The sequence below is a fragment of the Pinus tabuliformis genome, chromosome 5_2 (genome assembly GCF_031772625.1).
Source record: "Pinus tabuliformis cultivar Carrire ecotype Pingquan chromosome 5_2, CPIR1, whole genome shotgun sequence".
In the NCBI taxonomy this organism is placed as follows: Eukaryota; Viridiplantae; Streptophyta; class Pinopsida; order Pinales; family Pinaceae; genus Pinus; species Pinus tabuliformis.
Genome location: NC_142306.1, coordinates 415,364,575 through 415,385,695, shown reverse-complemented (window position 1 = coordinate 415,385,695; position 21,121 = coordinate 415,364,575). Strand labels below are relative to the sequence as shown.

At 36.7% G+C, this 21,121-nt stretch overlaps 1 protein-coding gene across 1 annotated transcript; it reads left to right on the top strand.

The window, feature by feature from the left end:
* Nucleotides 1-1,819: 1,819 nt before the first annotated feature.
* On the top strand, nt 1,820-18,927 carry LOC149159293 (respiratory burst oxidase homolog protein C-like). The gene is made up of 8 exons (XM_089434255.1): nt 1,820-2,032; nt 17,374-17,447; nt 17,551-17,706; nt 17,792-17,933; nt 18,020-18,148; nt 18,247-18,325; nt 18,438-18,569; nt 18,866-18,927. The coding sequence occupies exons 1-8, from the start codon at nt 1,820-1,822 to the stop codon at nt 18,925-18,927; spliced, it is 987 nt and encodes a 328-aa protein (XP_089290381.1).
* The last annotated feature ends 2,194 nt before the right edge of the window (nt 18,928-21,121 follow it).

The following is a 21,121-nucleotide window of genomic DNA, read 5'->3' as shown; positions in this document are numbered from 1 at the left end:
AAACCTCACCAAATTCCAGATTGGGAAGCGAAGATGCTGGACAAGGTCAATCAACACTGGAGACCCACTATATCACAGGGATACAGGCAGTGGATAAGCACAGATCACATCATCAGGAAAGGCATGGAGTCCTTTTAGCAGATTCTAGAGACAGAACTCTCTAATAGGAAAATTCATTTTTCAGATAAGAAGGATGTACTTAGATGGGGTTACAAGGAAAAAGGAACTTTTACCACACATGAGGCTTACAACATAATCATAAGGGATCACACAATCAAATATCCTCTTTGGAACAAAGTCTGGGCCCCCAATATTTGGCCAAAAGTGTCCACTTTCCTTTGGTTGTATGTCAAAACAAAATCCTCACTTGGGACAATCTTCGGAAGAGAAGCTTCCACGGACCCTCCATATGTCCCAACTGCAATCAAGAGGAAGAAACCACATTGCACCTCATGAATTCATACCCATTAGCACACAGACTCTAGGAAAAAGTAAGCTTCTGATGCCAAAAGGATGGACGAATTAAAGAGGATATCACCACTATTATACACAATTGGGCAATGAATCCATATAAGAGCAAATTGTTAAACTCTTTATGGAGACTTATCCTAGGCCTTCTCATGTGGACAATATGGAAAGAAGGAAACCGATGCATCTTCAAGGACCAATCCTCACCTTTGGAAATCCTCTGGAACATTGTTTTCCAAAACCTCAGAGAAACCTTACTGCTTCAAACTTGGCACGAAGAAGACTTTCCTTCCCTTCCACAAGAACATAATATATGGGCCAACTGGAATCTACAGTGGAACCAAGAGTTGATAATCCATGGTAAACCTTCATCAAAGAGCAAGATACCAGACAAATGGCTCCCTCCACCCCAACACATGATACAACTGAACTTTGATGGAGCCTCGAAAGGCAATCCAGGCAAAGCGGGATTTGGAGGAGTATTCAGAGATCATAAAGGTGCACCCCTTCTAACCTTCATAGGCTCAAATGGATGGGATACAAATAACTCGGCAGAATTAGAAGGGTTATGGCAGGGGCTCCTCCTAGCTCAAATTCATGGTTTCTTCCCACTCATGATTGAAGGTGATTCTTGATTCTAATAAACATGGTGAATAAGATTCTGCAAGGGACACCATCAAACAAAGTGGTCAACAACTGGAGATTGGCAAAAAGACTTGAACCCATTGAAATGTGGCTCTCTACCCACAGAGCAGTCAATCTCAAGCACATTCGTTGGGATGGCAACAAAGTGGCTGATCTTTTAGCTAACATAGGAGTGGAGAGTGGAATGGCTCTATATGCAAGCTCACTAACCACTTTAGCCATTACGCTCGAGTTAAAAGAATGCAATGGTTTAGTGAAGATTGAAATGGCACAGGGAGAAGAATCACACCCGGCTGCGGGTGAAAATCCAGCCATTAATAATGATTAGACTGATGGGCAGCGAGAGGATGAGCCACTTGGTCATCTGTGTTCTCCCCCATGCCAACCTGAGCCGAATTCATGACGCCCTGCAAGCTTCATTTAATAGGTACTTTGGCCGAGAATTACCCATTATGTGCATAGAAATGGACTCCACTCGCCATAATGTTGTTCTTCCCCCCTGCTCCATTGCATTTGTCTGCCTCAGGCTGCTGAACCCTATTCTCGCACTGTCACTGGGAGTCGTTGCTGGTTAGTAAGTTGTGTAGACCTTGGCAATGGGCATCACTTCTCCCAAACCAGGCTCTGCAATTTGACATCAGCTCGGCCTTCCCTTGCTCAATTCATCAGCCAACCCCCCACTAATAGCTCGGCTTGGCATTCTGCTATGGCACGAATTCATCACCGAATGAAAAGTCAAAGAGGGGGAAGCCGTGGTGGTAGTGTCTGCCCTCCTGTGATTCCAAGCCCTGACTCTGCCTCCCCCTCCCCTGCCCCTGACATTCCCCACCCATACGGCTCCTTCTCTGGCAGGTATCCTGATACCCGCAGTGGCCGTGGACGTGCACAGCTTCAAGGTGTTAGTCGAAGAGATGTTGCGGTCCAAACAACCAATTTTCCTCTCCCCCTCACCAGGCTCCCCACTCAACCCAATTTCGCTTCCACAGCACCCTAAACAGACCTGTCATTATAGCCACTATCACCATCGTTTTCTCTGAATTAAACAATCCGTAGGATGCCTCGTCGGGGAGCACTGGAGCGTAGTAACGGGAAGCTCACAGGCTCAGGAGTGATCGTGATTCAGGCAAGCAACCGATGGACAAGGAGATGGTTACCCTGCATGGCAAGGCTCTGGGTGGTAGTTAGCATGCTACGGAAGGAAAATCTAGAGACACGCAACCACCTGGTGGCAGAATGGTTGATGCGTCAAGATTGCATGCAGCTGCTGGCAGCTCTGGTGGCGTTCAATCTGCTCGTGGGCCACAAACCGGCGTATCGGAAGAGGAGGATGAATGGTATCAGTATGTGTGCCTCATCGAAGAGGAGCCCGCCCCGGACGACCTCAAGTGATGACATGTGGTAGACAGGTGTCACCCTTATGCCAGCTGGGGTCTCCTCTACTCACTGGCTCTTTTCTGTTATGGTTGTTATGTTGAAACTTCTCTGGGTTTATTACCATGTTTTGATATGTCCTATTTTTAAGACTGATATCCCACATGAGGGTATTTTTTGCCTTCATGGACAGGTTTCCCCATCGATGGGGCAATCAAGTTATTTTTTGATAGATGATGTTCAATACTGCTGAGGCCTATGCCTCATTATAAACTTATTTGTTTCATATTAATAGATTAAATTTATTTAGAAAAAAAAAAATATGGACTCAGTGACAGAGCATCTGAACGCATTTAATACTGTGGTAAGTTAGTTAGCATCTGTTGATATTAAAATTTCAGATGAAGACAAGTGCATCAGTTTGTTGTGTTCTCTACCAGATTTTTGGGATAGTCTGGTTATTGCAATAGGTAGCAATGCAACTGCCTTGCAGTTTGATGAAATAGTCTCGTCCTTGCTGACAGAGGAGATGAGACGGAAAAATATGGAGAGCCAGAATGGTGATGCCTTGTCTGTACGAGGAAGGTCCAAGAACAGAAACAAAAATAAGTCATCGAGTGGGAGATCTAAATGTAGAGGGAGATCTAAATCTCTGGAAAAACCTGTAAAGGTGGTGTGCTGGAAATGCGGAAAGGAAAGGCACTACAAAAGGGACTGTAAATCTAAAGCTCCTGATAAAGGAAAGGGATCTGAAGATGCTCCTTTTGCAGAGGCGAAAACCACCTCTGATGAAGGTGGGGATGTGTACTTGGCTTCTTCAAGTACACATGTAGATCATGAGGCATGGTTGATTGACTCAGGTGCATCCTTTCACTTCACTCCCCATAGAGAGTGGTTCTGCGAGTATGAGAAATATGATGGTGGTGATGTCTTCTTAGGGGATGATAGGAAGGCTAGAATCATTGATCGTGGAAAAGTAAAGTTGAAGTTGCAAGGTGGAAGGGTTAGAACACTTCTAGTTGTTCTGCATATTCCTGCATTGGCTAGAAATCTGATTTCTGTAAGCAAGCTAGATGATGTAGGTGTAAAAACAGTGTTTGAGAATGATACCTACAAAATGGTTCGAGGAGCACTGGTATTGATGCGGGGAGTTCAAATTGGAACTCTGTACAAGTTGCAAGGTAGCATTGTTATCGATGGATGCAATAGTTCTGTGGTTCCTGAAAGTGGAGCAGAAAATCTAGTGGTCTCAGGAGAGAAGACCATGTTATGGCATCAAAGGCTTGGACATATTAGAGAGAAGGGCCTTCGAATACTTCATGGTAAAGGTATGAGTAATAGCTCTCTGGATTTTCATTTCTGTGAAAATTGTGTATATGGGAAGCAGAATCGGGTGAGTTTCCCCTCTGGTAGTAAGAGGGTGAAACATATATTAGAACTTGTGCACAGTGATGTGTTTGGACCTGTGAAGGTTCCATCACTAGGTAAGTCTGTTTACTATGTATCATTTATAGATGACTTCTCAAGTAATACATGGATATATTTCCTTAAGAAGAAATTTGAAGCCTTTGACAGGTTTAAAGAATTTAAGGTTCTCATGGAAAATCAGACAGAGAAGAAGATAAAGGTACTGAGGACAGATAATGGTGGAGAGTTTTGTAGTAAGAAATTTGAAGAATTTTGTAAGTGTGGTATAGCACGACAGAAGACTACTCCATATACACCTCAGCAAAATGGAGTTGCAGAAAGAATGAATAAGACGTTGATGGAAAGGGAAAGAAGCATGCTCAGTGGTGTCAGGTTAGGACAGGAATTCTAAGCAGAGGCGGTGGATACTGCATGTTACCTGGTCAACAGTTCACCTTCACCAGCATTAGAGGATAAGACTCCACAAGAGGTATGGACTGGTAAGAAACCCTCTCTTTCACCTCTGAGGGTATTTGGATGTGATGCATATGTACATGTTCTAAAGGAGAAACGAACCAAGTTGGATAGTAAATCTGAAAAGTGCATCTTTATTGGGTATAAGGATGGTTTAAAGGGTTATAAGCTTTGGAACCCAGTCACACGGAAGGTTGTGTACAACTGAGATGTGGTGCTCAGAGAGGTAAAACATGTTATTAAACATGAAGTCCAACCAAAGGAACCTAACAAGATAGAGTTTGAGCTAAAGGAGGAAGAATCAGACTCTACAACAAAGGAGGAATTTGAAGATGAAGAGCCACAAACTCCAGGTGTGAGAAGATCAGTTCGAGAAAAATGGCAGCCTAAAAGGTATATTTCATCTGCTTTCTGTTCAAATTTTGCTTTATCTATTACTGATGATGATCCTAGAACTTTGAACGAAGCAGTAGATTCAGAGGATGACAAACTCTAGAAAGAGGCCATGGTTGATGAAATGGCATCTTTGCACAAAAATGAGGCTTGGGATCTGGTGGAGTTGCCATCTGGAAGGAAACCCATTGGCAGGAAATGGGTGTTCAAGAAGAAGACAAATGCAAAAGGAAAGGTGGAGAAATACAAAGCTCGGTTGGTAGAAAAAGGTTATTCCCAGGTGCCAGGAATTGATTTTGGTGATATTTTTTCTCCTGTTGCCAAGGTAACTTCTATTAGATTACTTTTATCTATTGTTGTTTCTTTTGAGGTAGAACAGATGGCTCTGAAGACAACATTTCGTCACGGGGATCTGGAAGAGGAAATATACATGAAGCAACCTAAAGGCTTTGCAGTGAAGGGTAAGAAAGAGCTGGTATGCAAGTTAAAGAAGTCTTTGTATGGGTTAAAACAGTCACCAAGGATGTGGTATCAGAAATTTTATACATTTATACGGGGACTTGGCTTCACTAGAAGCAAAGCAGATCACTGTGTGTATTTTAAATTAATTGGTGATCGTGTTATCTATCTGGTATTGTATGTGGATGATATGTTTCTGGTTGGAAATGACAAAGAAATTATCTAGGATTTGAAGACCCAATTGTCCTTCAAATTCGACATGAAAGATCTTGGTGCTACAAACTATATATTGGGCATGGAAATTAAAAGAGATTGGGCAAAGAGGAAGCTCTGGTTAAACCAGAGGAAGTATGTCGAGACAATACTGCAGAGGTTTAATATGCATGATAGTAAACTGGTGAAGGTTCCTATTCCTGTAGGTGTGAGGCTATCTGCTGAACAGTGTCCCAAGACATAAGAAAAGGAAGAGGACATGTCCCATGTTCCATATGCAAGGGTAGTCGGTAGCTTGATGTATGCAATGGTATATACTAGACCAGACATTGCACATGTAGTGGGAGTATTGAGCAGGTTTATGTCAAAACCAGGGAAGGAGCACTCGACAACAGCGAAGCGAGTTTTCAAGTATTTGTGTGGCACTAGTGATTATGGTTTGTGCTACCGAGGAAGATCAGGAATGGACAGAATATTGGATATCGTGGCTTTGATGATGTAGACGGTGCTGGAGATCTGGATCATAGAAGATCTACAAGTGGGTATGTGTTTAACCTATTTGGAGGTGTAGTCAATTGGATGGGTAAGAAACAATGTGTAGAGGCACTATCAACTACAGAGGCAGAATACATGGCAGCCACTCATGTAAGTAAGGGCAGTTTGGTTGCAGAGATTGTGTTCAAGTATGGGGTTAGTATAGCGAGCTATAAGGATAGATTGTGACAGCCAAAGTGCAATTTTCTTGGCAAAGAACCCCGCATATCATTCAAAGACAAAGCATATTGATGTTCAGTATCACTTTGTGAGGGATATGATAGAAGACAAAAAGGTGTTGCTGGTAAAGATGGACACTTTGAAGAATATTGCAGATGCATTGAAAAAATCTATGAGCTCTAGGAAGTTCTCTTGGTGTAGAGAGACAATGGGCATTTCAGGGCTGGAAAAATGACTAAGCTCTCTTGTGGCCCCTTGTGGAAAGAAAAAAACAAGTGGGAGAATGTTGGGTTGTGTTATATTCTTTCCACGACTAGCCCACATAGTTAACCGGGGGTTAGAGGGGGGGTGGAGCCCCCCTTCGTTGCGCTGATTGTGTAGTGGGGGGGGTCACAGGGGGTTTGAGGTGTACCCGTAACCCCACTTTATTGGGTCTGGGGAAGCGCCCTAGAAAATTTTGGTTTTGGACCCTATGTTAGGTTGGGCAGACCCACCTATGGTTTTGTGCATTCTCTCAGTCCCGGGAGCCATTTTCACCTGCATGTCTAAGAAGATCAGCCCCATACTCCTCTTCTTTACTCATTATTTACCACCCCCACTACTAGGTCGCCTCTCTTGTTTATCATTTGGATCGAATTGAATGCACCTCCACATTCTACACTTGGAATACCATTCATCCACATTGCAGTAGACCATTTGCGTCATTCCATCTGCCTCATCAACCCCACACTAAGGCCAACCAATGGGGCCCTCACCCACAAGAAAAAGCCCACCTTCAACATCACACAACCCATCACTTTCTTGGGGCACCCATCTCTATGTTTGTACATCCCAAATCACTTTTAACAATTCTTTTGGCAAGTGTACAGAATTGTTTCAAGGAAAAAAATTATCACCCATGTTTTTGTGTCAATTACCTTGCCACAGTCCCAAGTTTCCCTTGGTTGGAGCTATATTTTCACCCATCTCATATCCATTTTAGTGATCATTATTTTCTCACACCATACCATGATTGTCAGAAAAATCATCCCCTTAGATGTCCTACCGACTCCAAGGGAATTTACTTCACCATTGTTGTTTTGATTTCCGCTAGTTGCATCGATGCTCCAACCTCGGGCAAGTTTTCCATATCCCTCACATACTATCAATTCTTTTCATATTGTCTGTGGACCCATCCTATTGAAACTATATATAACAATTTCATATGGATTTCCTGGAACCATTTTTTGGACGTTTGATGCTTCATTTTGTCAACATCAACACCCTAATATCAGTTTGAATATGACTGGAAACTGATGGAACTTGGCTCCAAGGCTCAGTGATTCCCAAAACAATTCTGAATATGACAAGAAGTTTTTTTCTTCTACTTAGAGTGGAAGTTCTCCCACATGTCATTTTGAATATGATCGCAAATTGAATCATGCTCATAACTTTAACTCTAGCTACTATTTGGTGTGGAGCCTGATTATCTTCTTTATTTTGAGGTATCACCACAATGGACCCCAGTTTGTAATGTGGCGGCAACGCCGCCGGTAAAATGTATGCTGCAAGGGGGTTCCATGGGGGGGCAACTGCAATCCTTGGGATTCCCCCCCATGGCGGGGGATTGGGGGCAGTGCCCCCGAAGCTAAAAATAGATGTAAAATTGCCTTGTAAAATGTTGTAATTTCGTAGTCAAGTTGGGTCGTTCATTAAGCAAAGATCTGATGGTAGAATTTATGTTTAATTTAGGATTTTTTTCCCTAGAAGGAAACCCCTCACTATATATGAGGGAATTATATTGCGTCTATTTAGATCTGTATTTTGAGAGAGAAAGAGAGAGGAGATTGTGTGAGAGTGAAGAGGGAATTACAATGGATCTACACTAGGTTGTATCTCTTCATTTTGCTGGATAATATAAAAGGAAGGTTTGGCTGTTTCTCCATGGATGTAGCCCAAATTGGGTGAGCCACGTATATCTTTGTCTCTCTTGTTTTATGTGTTTTATGTGTTTCTATTTCTATAATATATTTTATGTGTTCCATTGCTCTGTAATATATAATTTTTCTAACAACTACAACTTTGATTTTGGTTCAGGATAGAGGCTTTAGTTTTGGGTGTTTCTCAGGATCTTCAAAATTGGTAGTTGATCATCAATTATCTCCTTCCAGATACAAGGTGAGAAGATGATACTATTGTTTCTCAAGTTCACTTGTACATGCTTGATTCATAGGACTTCAAAACTAGAAGTCACAATATCAATCCTCTCTTATCCCATACAAAGTGAGAGGATGAGTATGTTTCTATAAATTTTCATGTGGATGAAGACAAAAAAATTATGATCATCCACGTGGAAAACTCAAGAAGGGTGCTGACTTCTACTGAAAATGCACCCTTTTACAAAACAATTTAACTAAGAAACTTACAAAAAACATTATTTGCAAGTTACCATCATTCTATTGTTTCTTTTGAAGCAAGTCATTGCCTTATGGTGCTCCATAAGCCCATGACCCCTTTTAGCTTCAACCATTGTGCCATTAATAGTGCACTTCCCCTAAATAACCTCATCTAGAATAGAAGGGTCTCCAAATACCACAAATAAAGCCTCTTTCTCTACTGGTAGTGTTGTCTTTCATAATGAAAACACTCAACACTTGGCCATAATTACAAAAAAATTGAAAAAAAAAAGAGCCCAAAATTAGAAAACATGTTCAAACAGAAATAGTGGCATTTAATGTATAACTGAGCATATATGTAGAACTGTACATCACTGTTTTGGACTTATCAAAAGTAACCTTCCTATTTCCATCGCAATCTACGCCCCTGATCATCAGTTGTCAGTCCTCCATTGTGGTGTGCTTTCCTTGGTTTCTCAAAACATTGTGAAGCTTCTCTGAAAGAATTGCCCCATTTCTATCCAGATAATCTTTTTAAAGCATCTCTCAGATCCTTCAGGCTGGAAGCATAATATATGCGTTGTGTATTCAAATCGATGAAGTCTTGCAAATAAAATAAACTTTATCTATTGTGGTACGCTTATATTATCATCTTCTTCACCTTTTCTTCAATTGCCTTGCAACCTAGGGAACTCAGGATCAACCTGAGATCCATCCACGATATCTTCCCATCTATGTTAACATCAAATTTCTTGAAAACATCTTCCAGATATTTAACAAGCTGGGTGCATGCAAGGTTGGAATCAATGTGATTCTATGTGTCACTTTTGAAGGAAGAATCCCTCAGACATATTCGAGTTTGAGGCTGGAGGACAAAGAATGTCTGTGTTGTGTGATTTTTTTAAACTCGATTGATGATAATTGCCAACTCGACTAGCATTGAGAACCTTATTCAGATAGTCATGGAAAACTTGGCCATCATTGATACCATGTAGAAGTTAAGAATCATTGCAATCCCATCCTTATTCAAACTTTGTGCCTGCAAAAGGCTTCTTTACCTACTAGACTCTATCTTGGACCATGAAAATATTATTTAGTTCAGGGTTTCTTACAATTTAATGACCAAATAAAAGGTCGTATTCAAGATGTTGCACACCACTAGACTCTAATGTAAGGACAATTTCCTTTTCAAAATACCATTTATGAGTTTGCACAATACAAGCGTCAAATTTTTTTTCAATGGGTTTAAACCATGAAAATTACACATGGGACCTCTCTCTCTCTCTCTCTCTCTATATATATATATATATATATATATATATATAAAACTTAATTAAAAAATCATAAATGAATTTATTTAAGTAATTAGTAGTTTGTGTTTCATCAGGACTATAGTATTCACCTCGGGGTCCAAGTGTATTAATTTTGCATTATTTTTCATTTTTTTTGTAATTTCAACCAAAGTCTCGAGAAAATGTTGAGTATTTTTTATTTTCAGTAAATTCAAAAATAATTTAATTTCTAATTTTTTTTTTTGGATTAACAACCTTTGATGAGACATACATCCCTTTGCAGAGAACATTTTATTTTTGGTATTTTTTTAATTCGTAAAAAAAAAAAAAAAAAAAAAAAAAAAAAAAACTAATTTTGTAAGTATTTTTATTTAATAATTATTTAAAAATTAAATCATTTTTTTATTTTTGATCTAGCCCAAAAAGGAGAAAACATTACATTTAACTATCCTTTCTAACTAATGTTATAATCCCAGGAATGTGATACAAGTGAGAACACAAAATATTGCTTCTCACTTTGTAATGGAATAATGCTACAATGACGAAATAATATAAAATAATATGTTTTTATATTTGTTACTAATTTAAAATTATTATAAATAACCTAGATCCATCTTAACTTCGAATTTATCAAGCGCCGAGAGGGAACAAATCTCTTGAGGTGCAAACCTCTTTTTTGAGTGAAAAATGTGAGGAAAGGTTTTCACCTCGAGAGATTTGATCCCTCTTAGCGCTTGATAGATTCAGAGTTAAGATGGATCTAGGCTAGTTTCATTCGCGCGTTGCCACAAAGGTATGTTGAACATATAACTAATGTGCTCATTTTAAATATATTTAATACGTCTAAGATTATATATTATGAGAATACAAATGTTGAATACAAAGTTAGAATGTTGAATGATCGAAAATGCAAATAATAAGAATATAGTCAATTAGAAAATAATTTACAATGTGATTGATCTCAATCTCTCTTCTTATGCTTTTCTTGCAGTCACACCTGCTACTTTTTCCATATTTGCATACTGATCATATGAAAAGGGGGTTTGAAATCATAGACCGTTCATATATTTAACTCGAGATACTGTAGTAAACATTATACCCTATCTCTTTTGGTTCCCAATATTAATAGTAGCTTTCTCCAAAGTCAATCCTTGTGACTTATGGATTGTTAAGCCCCAATAAAGTTTCAAAGGAAGTTATTTTCTACTACCTCTTTCAATAGGTGTAATAGGAAATGCCTGAGGGGATGAGTCATCTGATGGTACTCCCACATAATTATAAAATCTTACTGAAACATACGTGGGCGGTTCTAGGGGTGATTTTCCAATTTATACACAATTGTTTCTACAATTCAAGAGCACCATTTACGAGTCTTGCATTAGTACATATGTTTGATGTAAACATCACTCGAGCTCCAACTGTAATGAGTAACTCAAGTTCCATTTCTTCCTCATCTATTTCCATGCAGTTTCCTTTTACTTTTGTAGAAACGTTGGCTGCAATGGGACAATTTAGGCTTCTTAAACAAAGCTTATTATGATTTTATACATGGTCATTTGTTGCAAACAAATGTATTTCCTTATCAAAGGACTCTTTTGTGCAAGGATCCAAACATGTATTTGTATGAGTCATAAGTTCTTCCTAGCCTTCCATAGTTGGTATTATATCCCTTACATTCATTAACAAATGACAAAAATATATTTGTTGATTGTTTTTTCCATCTTATCGAAACACCGTATCAAGTGTCACAACCATTGTGAATGATTTCCATAATTCTTTTGCAATACCTTCATATGCATATATATGTTTATCTATAATAGGAGGAAATTGTCCGAAATCACTAGCCAATATAAGCGACTTCCCACCAAAAATAATCTTCTTATTTTATGGGAAATTCTGTCGAAGTCTCTTATTAATGTTTTCAATAAATTTCTTCCAATGAAACTCATTTCATCTATCAGGATATACTTCACATGGTTTAACTCTTGTTGTAGAGTCATTAAACTTGGTCCTTTCAATAGTGACATGTCTTTGATTGGAATTTGAAGTGCAAAATGAATTGTTCTTGCAAATATGTTGAAAGTTGCAACCCATGTAGGAGCTAAAAGAAGTAATGGACTCTTCTCCGAAAAGGAATAGGCTTCAAGGGAATTTTTAATAGCTCTGATCAAATAAGACTTTCCTATACCTACAGTTCCTTGGATTATCATAAGTAATTGATCAACCCCTAATCTATAATGGTCAAGGAGAATATCAAATGCTATTCTTTTCTTAACCCCCAAACTTTCAATAGAATAATACTTTGCATGTTGGTTAGCATGGATCAAATTCAAATTTTTGTTTTCAAATATTAAATGAATATCATGATTGGAAGTTACTTCATCAACAAAATGTGTGTTCCAATTATGCGCACGATCACAATCTTTGGGTCCTAACATCTCAAACTCATTGTAATTTATATATTTATTCTGATGCAATGCACAAATGATCTCCCACTCACTCTCCCTGGAATACGTAGGTGGATTCCAAACTTCTTCTCCATCATATTCAAATGGATCAACTACAGGCAATGGATTGCGATCAACATCCCATGGATTGTATCCAAATTTTTCCCAATTACACACTATCTCATCATCTTCCCAACCTATATCTCTATGGAAATCATTAAAGACCTTGTACAATACTAACTCAAACCACCAATATTCTACAAAATTGTCATCTTCTCGATTAGTAATTGAGTTAAATCGAGGAAACACGTGTAGAATAACTCCATTCTTTTGTTCTAACCATTTCTCCCCACATCGATGTTTATCATATGACCATGATTTTATAACATCTATCAACGCAAGGTGCTCAAAATGGGCATGCCGCTTGGTATATGCATCAATAAGGAAAGTATTATTATCGGCGTCATAGGTGTCAATCTACTTGTTTGAAAAGTTTCTTACCAACATTTAGAACCAAAAATCGATGGCTACATTCAGAAAAAGGGAGTTTTAGAAGAAAATGACATGTCTCTTGTGCACCTATATCCCTGTCAACAACAGTTTCACACAACAAACTCCTGTATGCACATGATGCTGGTTCATTTTTGAATAGAAGAAACCTGCATCAACATATCATAGAATGTTTTCGCTCATTTTTCATAGTTTGCTACATATTTTTCTATGTAATTGATGACAACACGCTTGGAAAGAACAAGTTTCCAATCAATATTATCTGTCCACATCATCAGTGTTTCACGATTGTGTGTATTCAATCTATCATCATTTCGTCTTGGTTCATACTTCTTTTCTCCATTCTCATCAACATAAATTTTGGACTCTTCACATAAATCTCATGGTGCCTTACATCGACATATGGATCTTCCTTCCTTCTTCCGAAGGCATGATCTCTCATTGCAAGTGATGTGACATTCAACACAATTAAGAAATTCTACATAATCAATCATAGGATGAGATTTAAATATTTGTTGTGTGTCCTTTAAGCAAGGATGATCATCAATATTGAGTCTAACCTAAATATTTCTTTGAAGTCGATCATGTGGATTCATTGTATGTACACATCCATCAAAATATTCTTTTGCAAATATAACATGCACTCAATCATCCCAGTTCAACGTGTCCATGTTAGAAGCATTTTTTAACCACAGAAATCATGCACATGTGGAGACCCACGATGTTTCCACTTATAGTGACACCAATAATCTATAGCTTAATGAAAACGTTTGAAAAAACCATCTCGAAACATTGTATGCCTTAAGTGCATATAATGTGCTACAATATGAGGATTACCAATTGCATTTTTACGTCTCCATTTCCTTGCTTCCCTTGGATCTCTAGGACATGTACCTAGCATCAATTGATGTAAATCTGACCATTGCATATTTTTTGCACTTAATGTAAAGAATATTGTAGGACACCCAATTTTTTGAACCAAGTCAGATAACTTAGCACGAAACTTATTCCAATATGCACGTGTGCCTCTTAGTATAATTCCAAATCGCATCAATCTTTCTCCAAGTCGTGAATTTGGAAGATTTTGCAAATGTTCTCGTAACTCCTCCTAGATATGTCATATTATTCTTTACAGATACTGCAATGAAATATTGAGCGCGATGTCTCATGATTATATTGAATAAAGAGTATCTAAATCGTGGGTGCCTTCCAAACCTGTCATTATGATATCGAAGAAGATTTTTTTCATACTCATGAAGATGGACATGTCTCTCACCCACTTGCAACCAATCTGCTTCACCTTTTAGGAACAACGATGGAAATTTCATATCAAATAATCCCATAGTGTTATACTGATTGATTGGAGATTAGTCAATATCAGACCAACTAAGCACTTCCAATGCATTAGGTAGTTCCTTTTCATTAGGGATATTTACCCAATCTTGAATAATATCAATCTCTCATCGAGAATTTGGAAGCTTTGATGCAAATGAAGATGTATGTAAGCCATCTAATGCATCGGCAATCCTCGTAACCCCTTCCAACATTGAAAATTCAGTGTCACTATCTATCTATGGAAAAGTAATAACATTAATCATATGTGATACATCTATTGCAATTTCAAGTAATTCTTGAAGTGCATCATTATCAACTTGAACTCCACGATAATATGGATCATTCTCAATCTTATAGTATAATGCATGCAATACAATTTCTTTCTTGATAGTAAAATCATAACTTGATCCATTTTCACCTTTTTTCTGCACAACAATTATCAAATATAAGTCTTTAATATGTCGGGGTAACTTCATGGCAAGATTGGTAACCTCTTGTGGAAAACTAATGGTGTGTCCTCTATATTTGTATTTTCCACCTATTGAGTGCATAACCTACAAAATTGGACTTGCACATGCTATCAACATCTCTTCAACTTGTGTGAGCTCTGCAAGAACTTTAGGTTGTTCTCCTATATTCATATGGTTATCAACTGAAAATCTATAATGACTTCCTTCTCTTTTACATGTCATGAACATTGTACATGTATTTTTCCTATGTACATGAATTCCAGCATACGACTCTTCACACACATGACATATTTTAACTTTAGCTAATCGATCAATCATATCATGAAATGTTTGATGTACAATATTCATATCAGCAAGAGTTTCAAGTTGATCTTGGGCATTAATATGTTTTAAACATCCTTTTTTCATAGGATTTTCCTTTTCATCATGTACCATGTATGAGTTGATTAGATATTGTTTTCTTTGTCAATATGATCTTTATTATTCACTTTTCCATTTCCTATGTTCTTCATGATTTTTAGTCGTTACTTCCTCTGGATTTTCTTGTTAATTTCCTTTTTATTGTGCATTTTCTTCTATCCTTTGTTGTGCCTTTCTTTGTTGATATTCTCTTTGACGTGTTTTTCTCTTTTCTTGTTGTTTGACAGTTGTCATTTATAGTGCCTTTCTTTTTGACATGCTCTTGTTTGTTCATTATGTTATATCCTTTGTTCTTCATGTTCTTCAACTGTCATTTCTACTGCCTTTCTTTGTCGACATGATCTTATTTGTTCATTTCCTTTTATCCTATGTTCTTCATGATTTTCAGTCGTTATTTCCTCTAGATTTTCTTATTCATTTCCTCTTTATGTGCATTTTCTTTTATCCTTTGTTGTTCCTTTGTTTGTCGATATTCTCTTTGATGTGCTCGTCTCTCTTCTTGTTGTTCTGCAGTTGTCATTTCTAGTGCATTTATTTTTCGACATGCTCTTGTTTGTTCATTATGATTTATCCTTTGTTCTTCATGTTCTTCAACTATCATTTCTAATGTCTTTATCTATCAATTTTCTCCTACTTTTTCATTTCCCTTTATCCTCTGTTCTTCATGCTCTTTAGCTATCAATTCTTGTGCCTTTATTTGTCGATATGTTCTTAAATATTCTATTTGATATGTTCTATGATTTTCTCTTTGTTCTTCACTTTTATTCTTTCTTTGATCTTCTCTTTGTTCGTCACACATTTCTTCTAATTTTTTTGCCTCCATCTCGTTATTATGAGAGGACATGGTTGCGTGAATTACTATAACACAAAAATCAATGCATATCAAAAAATAATTATTTTTTGAGATCACTAAAATCAATGCATTTAGATAAAATAATGTAAAAAGAAAATTAACATCTATACTAAAATTATAACATTAATATTAATACTATTAATATAATATAATATAATATAATATAGAATATAAATTTTATATTATAGTTAATTAATATTAGTAATTAGATATCTTCTATTTATTAACAATATACACATAATTCATTGATCAATAATTAAAAATATGAGTAGGTGACATAATGAACACTATGAAAACCTAAATTTAAATAGTCCCACCTCAACGTCTAGAAAATTTGAAACCCCTTTTCACAAAAATAACAAGATGAAAACTTAAAAAAAAACATAATTATATAAATTTTATATTATAGCTAGTAATTAATATTGGTAATTAGATATCTTCTATTTATTAACCATATACACATAATTCCTCAATCAATAATTAAAAATATGAGTAGATGACATAATGAACAGTATGAAAACCTAAATTTAAATAATCCCACCGCAACTTCTAGAAAATTTGAAACCCCTTTTCAAAAAAAACAACATAATTATTAAAATATCCCTTATCTTATTTTCAAAATTAAAAAACTTCTCAATATAAGCAAACATTAACTACTAAAATTAAAAAATAAAACCCCTACACTTACTTTTAATAAAATGCTTAACCTACCATTTAGAGTGTTATGAAAAAAATGCTAACTTATATTTCACAAAACTTCTGCACATTAATACATTCATCCTATCCCACCGCATTTGGACACATCGATTCCACCTGTAATTAATGGACAGTGTTCAACTAACTCGTGTTTCTAACCGAATTTTTTTCAATTATTATTTCATAAATCTCTGCTCATTTTTCTAAGGGACCGTCCATTTCTATGGTCAAAACACAATCATTACATCCAGTTTCGAGAGGAGTTTTCCTGCTAATGCGAAGGAGTAGTCTACCTAGGCGGTAGAATGGCCCATTTTCCGTCACCGGCCGGAAAATCGTCCGACTTCGGCCACTGGCAATCCCTCTTCCCTCCGCCACCCTCCCCTAGCTCCGCCACCCTCCTTCTCTGCCACCCTCCCTGGCAATCCTGACATTCCCTAACAGAAGATCCGATCGGGGTTGGCAATCCTGACATCCCCTGACAGATCAGGTCCAAGCTGAAGAGTTATTGCCATTGGAAATTCGAAATGAGGAATTACGTGGGCTGCTCACTCACCTTCCTCCTCGACTCAGCGCCTCCCGCTCTGCAATTCCTCCGCTATGCAATTCATAAACTCTGCAACTCGTCACTGGTTGCTGGTTGATGTTATTTTCATTGTAAAACCCTTTGAGGACACCGAGTATCCTCAACATTTAAATTGACAGATAGATTGTGGGCACTGATGTGCAGACAAGTGGACTTGACACTGGAACAATCGCCATGGTTTACATGACAATAAACCCCCTATTTTGAAGAGTCTGCGTTTTGTTGCTGTTATTTTCATTGTACAGGTATGTGAGCCTCCAATGGGTATGAAAAGTGGTCTGTTGAGAGCAAATTATATGCAAGGAAAAACCAACCCAAGGCAAATGGATCATCAAGCATTATCTATTTTTGTCCAGCAATATGTCAGATAGACATTCAACCTGGTTTTCATAGCTGAACAAATATCATTGCTTGTGTAACAGATTTCCGAGGTTGCTAATCGATGGGCCTTATGGAGCACCAGCACAAGACTACAAAAAGTATGATGTCTTGCTTCTTGTTGGTCTAGGAATCGGAGCCACTCCATTTATCAGCATTCTCAAAGACATTGTCAACCATATGAAAGTATCTGAGGAAGAAGGCATAAGTTTCTTTAAAAGTTTTCATTTTCGTTTTGATCCCCGAGCTTAAATCTTTGATTTTCTCCTCTAAATGTTAGCATTTGCAGAGCATTGCAAATGTAGGGAAGCGTGAGAAAAAACCTTTCAATACAGTTCGTGCATTTTTCTACTGGGTTACTAAAGAGGAAGGATCATTTGATTGGTTCAAGGGAGTCATGAATGAAGTGGCAGAAATTGATCAAAAGGTACACACCTTCAAGTCTTTACTTCTGTTATACATGCCCTTGCGATTCAATGATGTTGATTGAAGCAAGGAATGAATCACTGTCAGGGCATAATTGAGTTGCAGAACTATTGCACAAGTGTTTATGAAGAGGGTGATGCTCGATTAGCATTGATCGCTATATTGCAGGCACTAAATCATGCCAAACATGGTGTAGATATTGTATCGGGCACCAGGGTAAGTCAATCACATTACAACATTCAAGATTTACATGTTCATGTGAATGAATAATTTTTTCAATGCTTATGGGAATTTGATTCAATTAATCTACACAGGTTTGCACACACTTTTCCAAGCCTAATTGGAGAAACGTCTTCAAGACTATTGCTCTCAAGCACAAAGACTCCAGAGTGGGTATGATTTTCTCCAACCTAACCTTGTGTCAATGATCTGATGGTTGTTTTGTGACAGATTTTCAACTAATCCTTTGAAACCTCACTTCTTTCTCTACTTGATCTGCACTCAGGGGTTTTCTACTGTGGTCCTGCTACTCTTATTGACGATTTGAGGCAGCTTTCATTGGATTTCACACGCAAGACTTCCACCAGATTTGAATTTCACAAGGAAAACTTCTTATGCCCAAGTGGTTCAATTGTTTGTATGTTATTAACTTATTTGTGCATTCATGTTATTAACACCCCAAGAGGCAGGGAATCAAAGAGTATATCCCTTACTTGCCCAAAAGTTATAGCCACTGTCTGAAGAGAAAAAATGGGTCTCTTTTGACAGTTGTTTTCTTTGTATATTAGAACATGAATTTCAGAGCCATACAACAAAGAACATAGAGGATGAATCAATTTTTTCTTCCTTCATTTGCAATAAAATATCTTTTGATTGATGTTCAGAGTATTCCTTGATTTGCGTTTAAACTATGGTACATCTAAATTTTTGCAGATTGGATTCAAATATTTTTACTGACCTCTCTTGTTGTTTCTCAGAAATTTCCAAACTCTTGAGATCCTTTTGTACTTTGTGTTGTGATCATTATTTTTGTGATGCCTTCTTAATTGCAAGTTTATTAGGATTTTGTTTCATGTTAATAGAGTATGACTTTCTTCAATGTATGTAGCCTCTGTTTTCCATTCTCCAGTGAAGATTAGCACACTTCATTATCCACTTGGGATTACTGAACTCTGGTATTTAGTTGCTTATGTAGTAATATGACCCCGTTACTATGTGTCCACAGCTTGTTTGAGATCAGAGAAAACTTTGAATATCATCTTACTTTCAATCTTAGTAGGTAATTCTCTGTTTATGTACTGTGATAATTAATCAACTTTATGTCACTACATACATGTGCATTGTGGAAAAGATTGTAATTTTCTTATTAAAGGACTTGACATACTAATGAAGGCATTATAAACCATAAGTTGCATTGTAAGCCATAAGCTGCATAGTTCTTGTAAATTCCAAGAGTTCTTATTATAGAACAATTTGGAAGTTACATGAGTTTCATATGTAATGTCTGTTGTAACTTTTATCTGAGTATTGTTTGTTTCTAAGAGTTTCAGAAGACTGCACCAATCATATTTTATTATTGATTTTAAAGTTCTAAGAAGACCTTTCTTTTCGAAGTAGTAAATTTTGGACATTACAGACATTTGATGATCCATTAAGCCTAATTCTAATTTATACACAATAAAACAAATCTATAATTGACTTCTGCAGATAAATCTCAACCTTAGATCTCTATCGAGTCATCACATTAAAGAAAGAATTCAAAATTGCAGATTGTTAAATTTTTATGAATCACTTTTCTTAAGTTTCAAATGGTGGAACAGTCCAAGATTAGATTAAATCCCAATACCTAATATACTTCAAAGACAGTAAAATTGATAATAGCTTAACATTGATTTCATGCTCACAGATTTGTGCCGAACCATATATTATAAATTTATGATCCAGTAGGGATTGTCAAATAATGTTGCAATGCTGTTGAGGCCTATAGAAGTCAACTACAACTCGAAGGTCACAATAGTAAGTTATATTGCAATTTCACTAAATATTTTGGAGTTTGAGAAAATCTAATCTTGGATGAGTTTAGAGGTTAAGTACATGACAATTGAATTGAATTCGAATTCTTGATGAGGATAAATTTGACAAATTTTATTGAAACTATGAGTATTCACAGTTGGTTGTTGCTTCACATGGTATGGCTCTCAAGCCAATTGAATTCTTGATGAGGAGAAATTTGAAAAATTTCATTGAAACTATGAGCATTCACGGTTGGTTGTTGCTTCACATGGTATGGCTCTCAACCCAATATAAGGAGTCACTTGTATAATTAAATAGTAAGTCGTTTAGCAGTAGAAATCAAAAGATATGTACAAATCATTGAACCATATTATTTTTAGAAAAATTGTTGATAATGGGTATAAACTCTAACTAGTAAGGACACTATCTCTTCCAATTTGTTGAATTTCAGTTAGAAACAATAATAGATATTTGCTTTCTAGAGAAGCAATTGACGCTTAGTTTGGAGCTTCCCATAAAAACATTAGGTTTACAAGTGAAACATATACTTTAAAGTTGTAGGTTTGAAAATCTTCTCCTCTAATACTCATTTGTTATGAACCAAATTATCAAAAATAATGTAATGAACATTAACTATTTTGGAGTTTGAGCAAACTCCAAATCTAATCCTATACATAACAATTGAATTGTTAAAAATAAGTTTGACAAAATTCGACAAAATTAGTTGAACTATGAGCATGCATGATTGGTTGTTACTTCACATGATATGGCTCTCAAGCCGATAGAAGGATTCACTTGTATAGGTAAATAGTAAGTCACCTTAGCACTAAGCACTAATAATCAAAAGATATGTACAAATCATTGCACCATGCTATTTTTAACAAGTTTTTGAATTGAATATAACCCCAACTTGTAAGCTTGAATTGAATATAACCCCAACTTGTAAGCACATTAGCTTTTCTAATTTTGTTGAAATTTTAGTTTAGAAACAATAACAAATCTTTGCTTTTCAGAGAAGCAAGTGACACTTAGTTTGGAACTTCTCATAAAAACATATAGCTTCATGAGTGAAACATATATTTTAAAGTTGTAGGTTTGAGGATTCTCTCTTGTAATACTCATTGTTATGAATGGAATTTACCAAAAATAACATAATAAACGTTAATTATGCTAAAA

Coding starts and splice junctions, on each gene's coding strand:
- LOC149159293 (XM_089434255.1), top strand. CDS start 1,820: ATGGCACGAATTCATCACCGAATGAAAAGTCAAAGAGGGGGAAGCCGT. Junction 17,934..18,019: donor TGGCAGAAATTGATCAAAAG/GTACACACCTTC, acceptor AATCACTGTCAG/GGCATAATTGAGTTGCAGAA. Junction 18,149..18,246: donor ATATTGTATCGGGCACCAGG/GTAAGTCAATCA, acceptor TAATCTACACAG/GTTTGCACACACTTTTCCAA.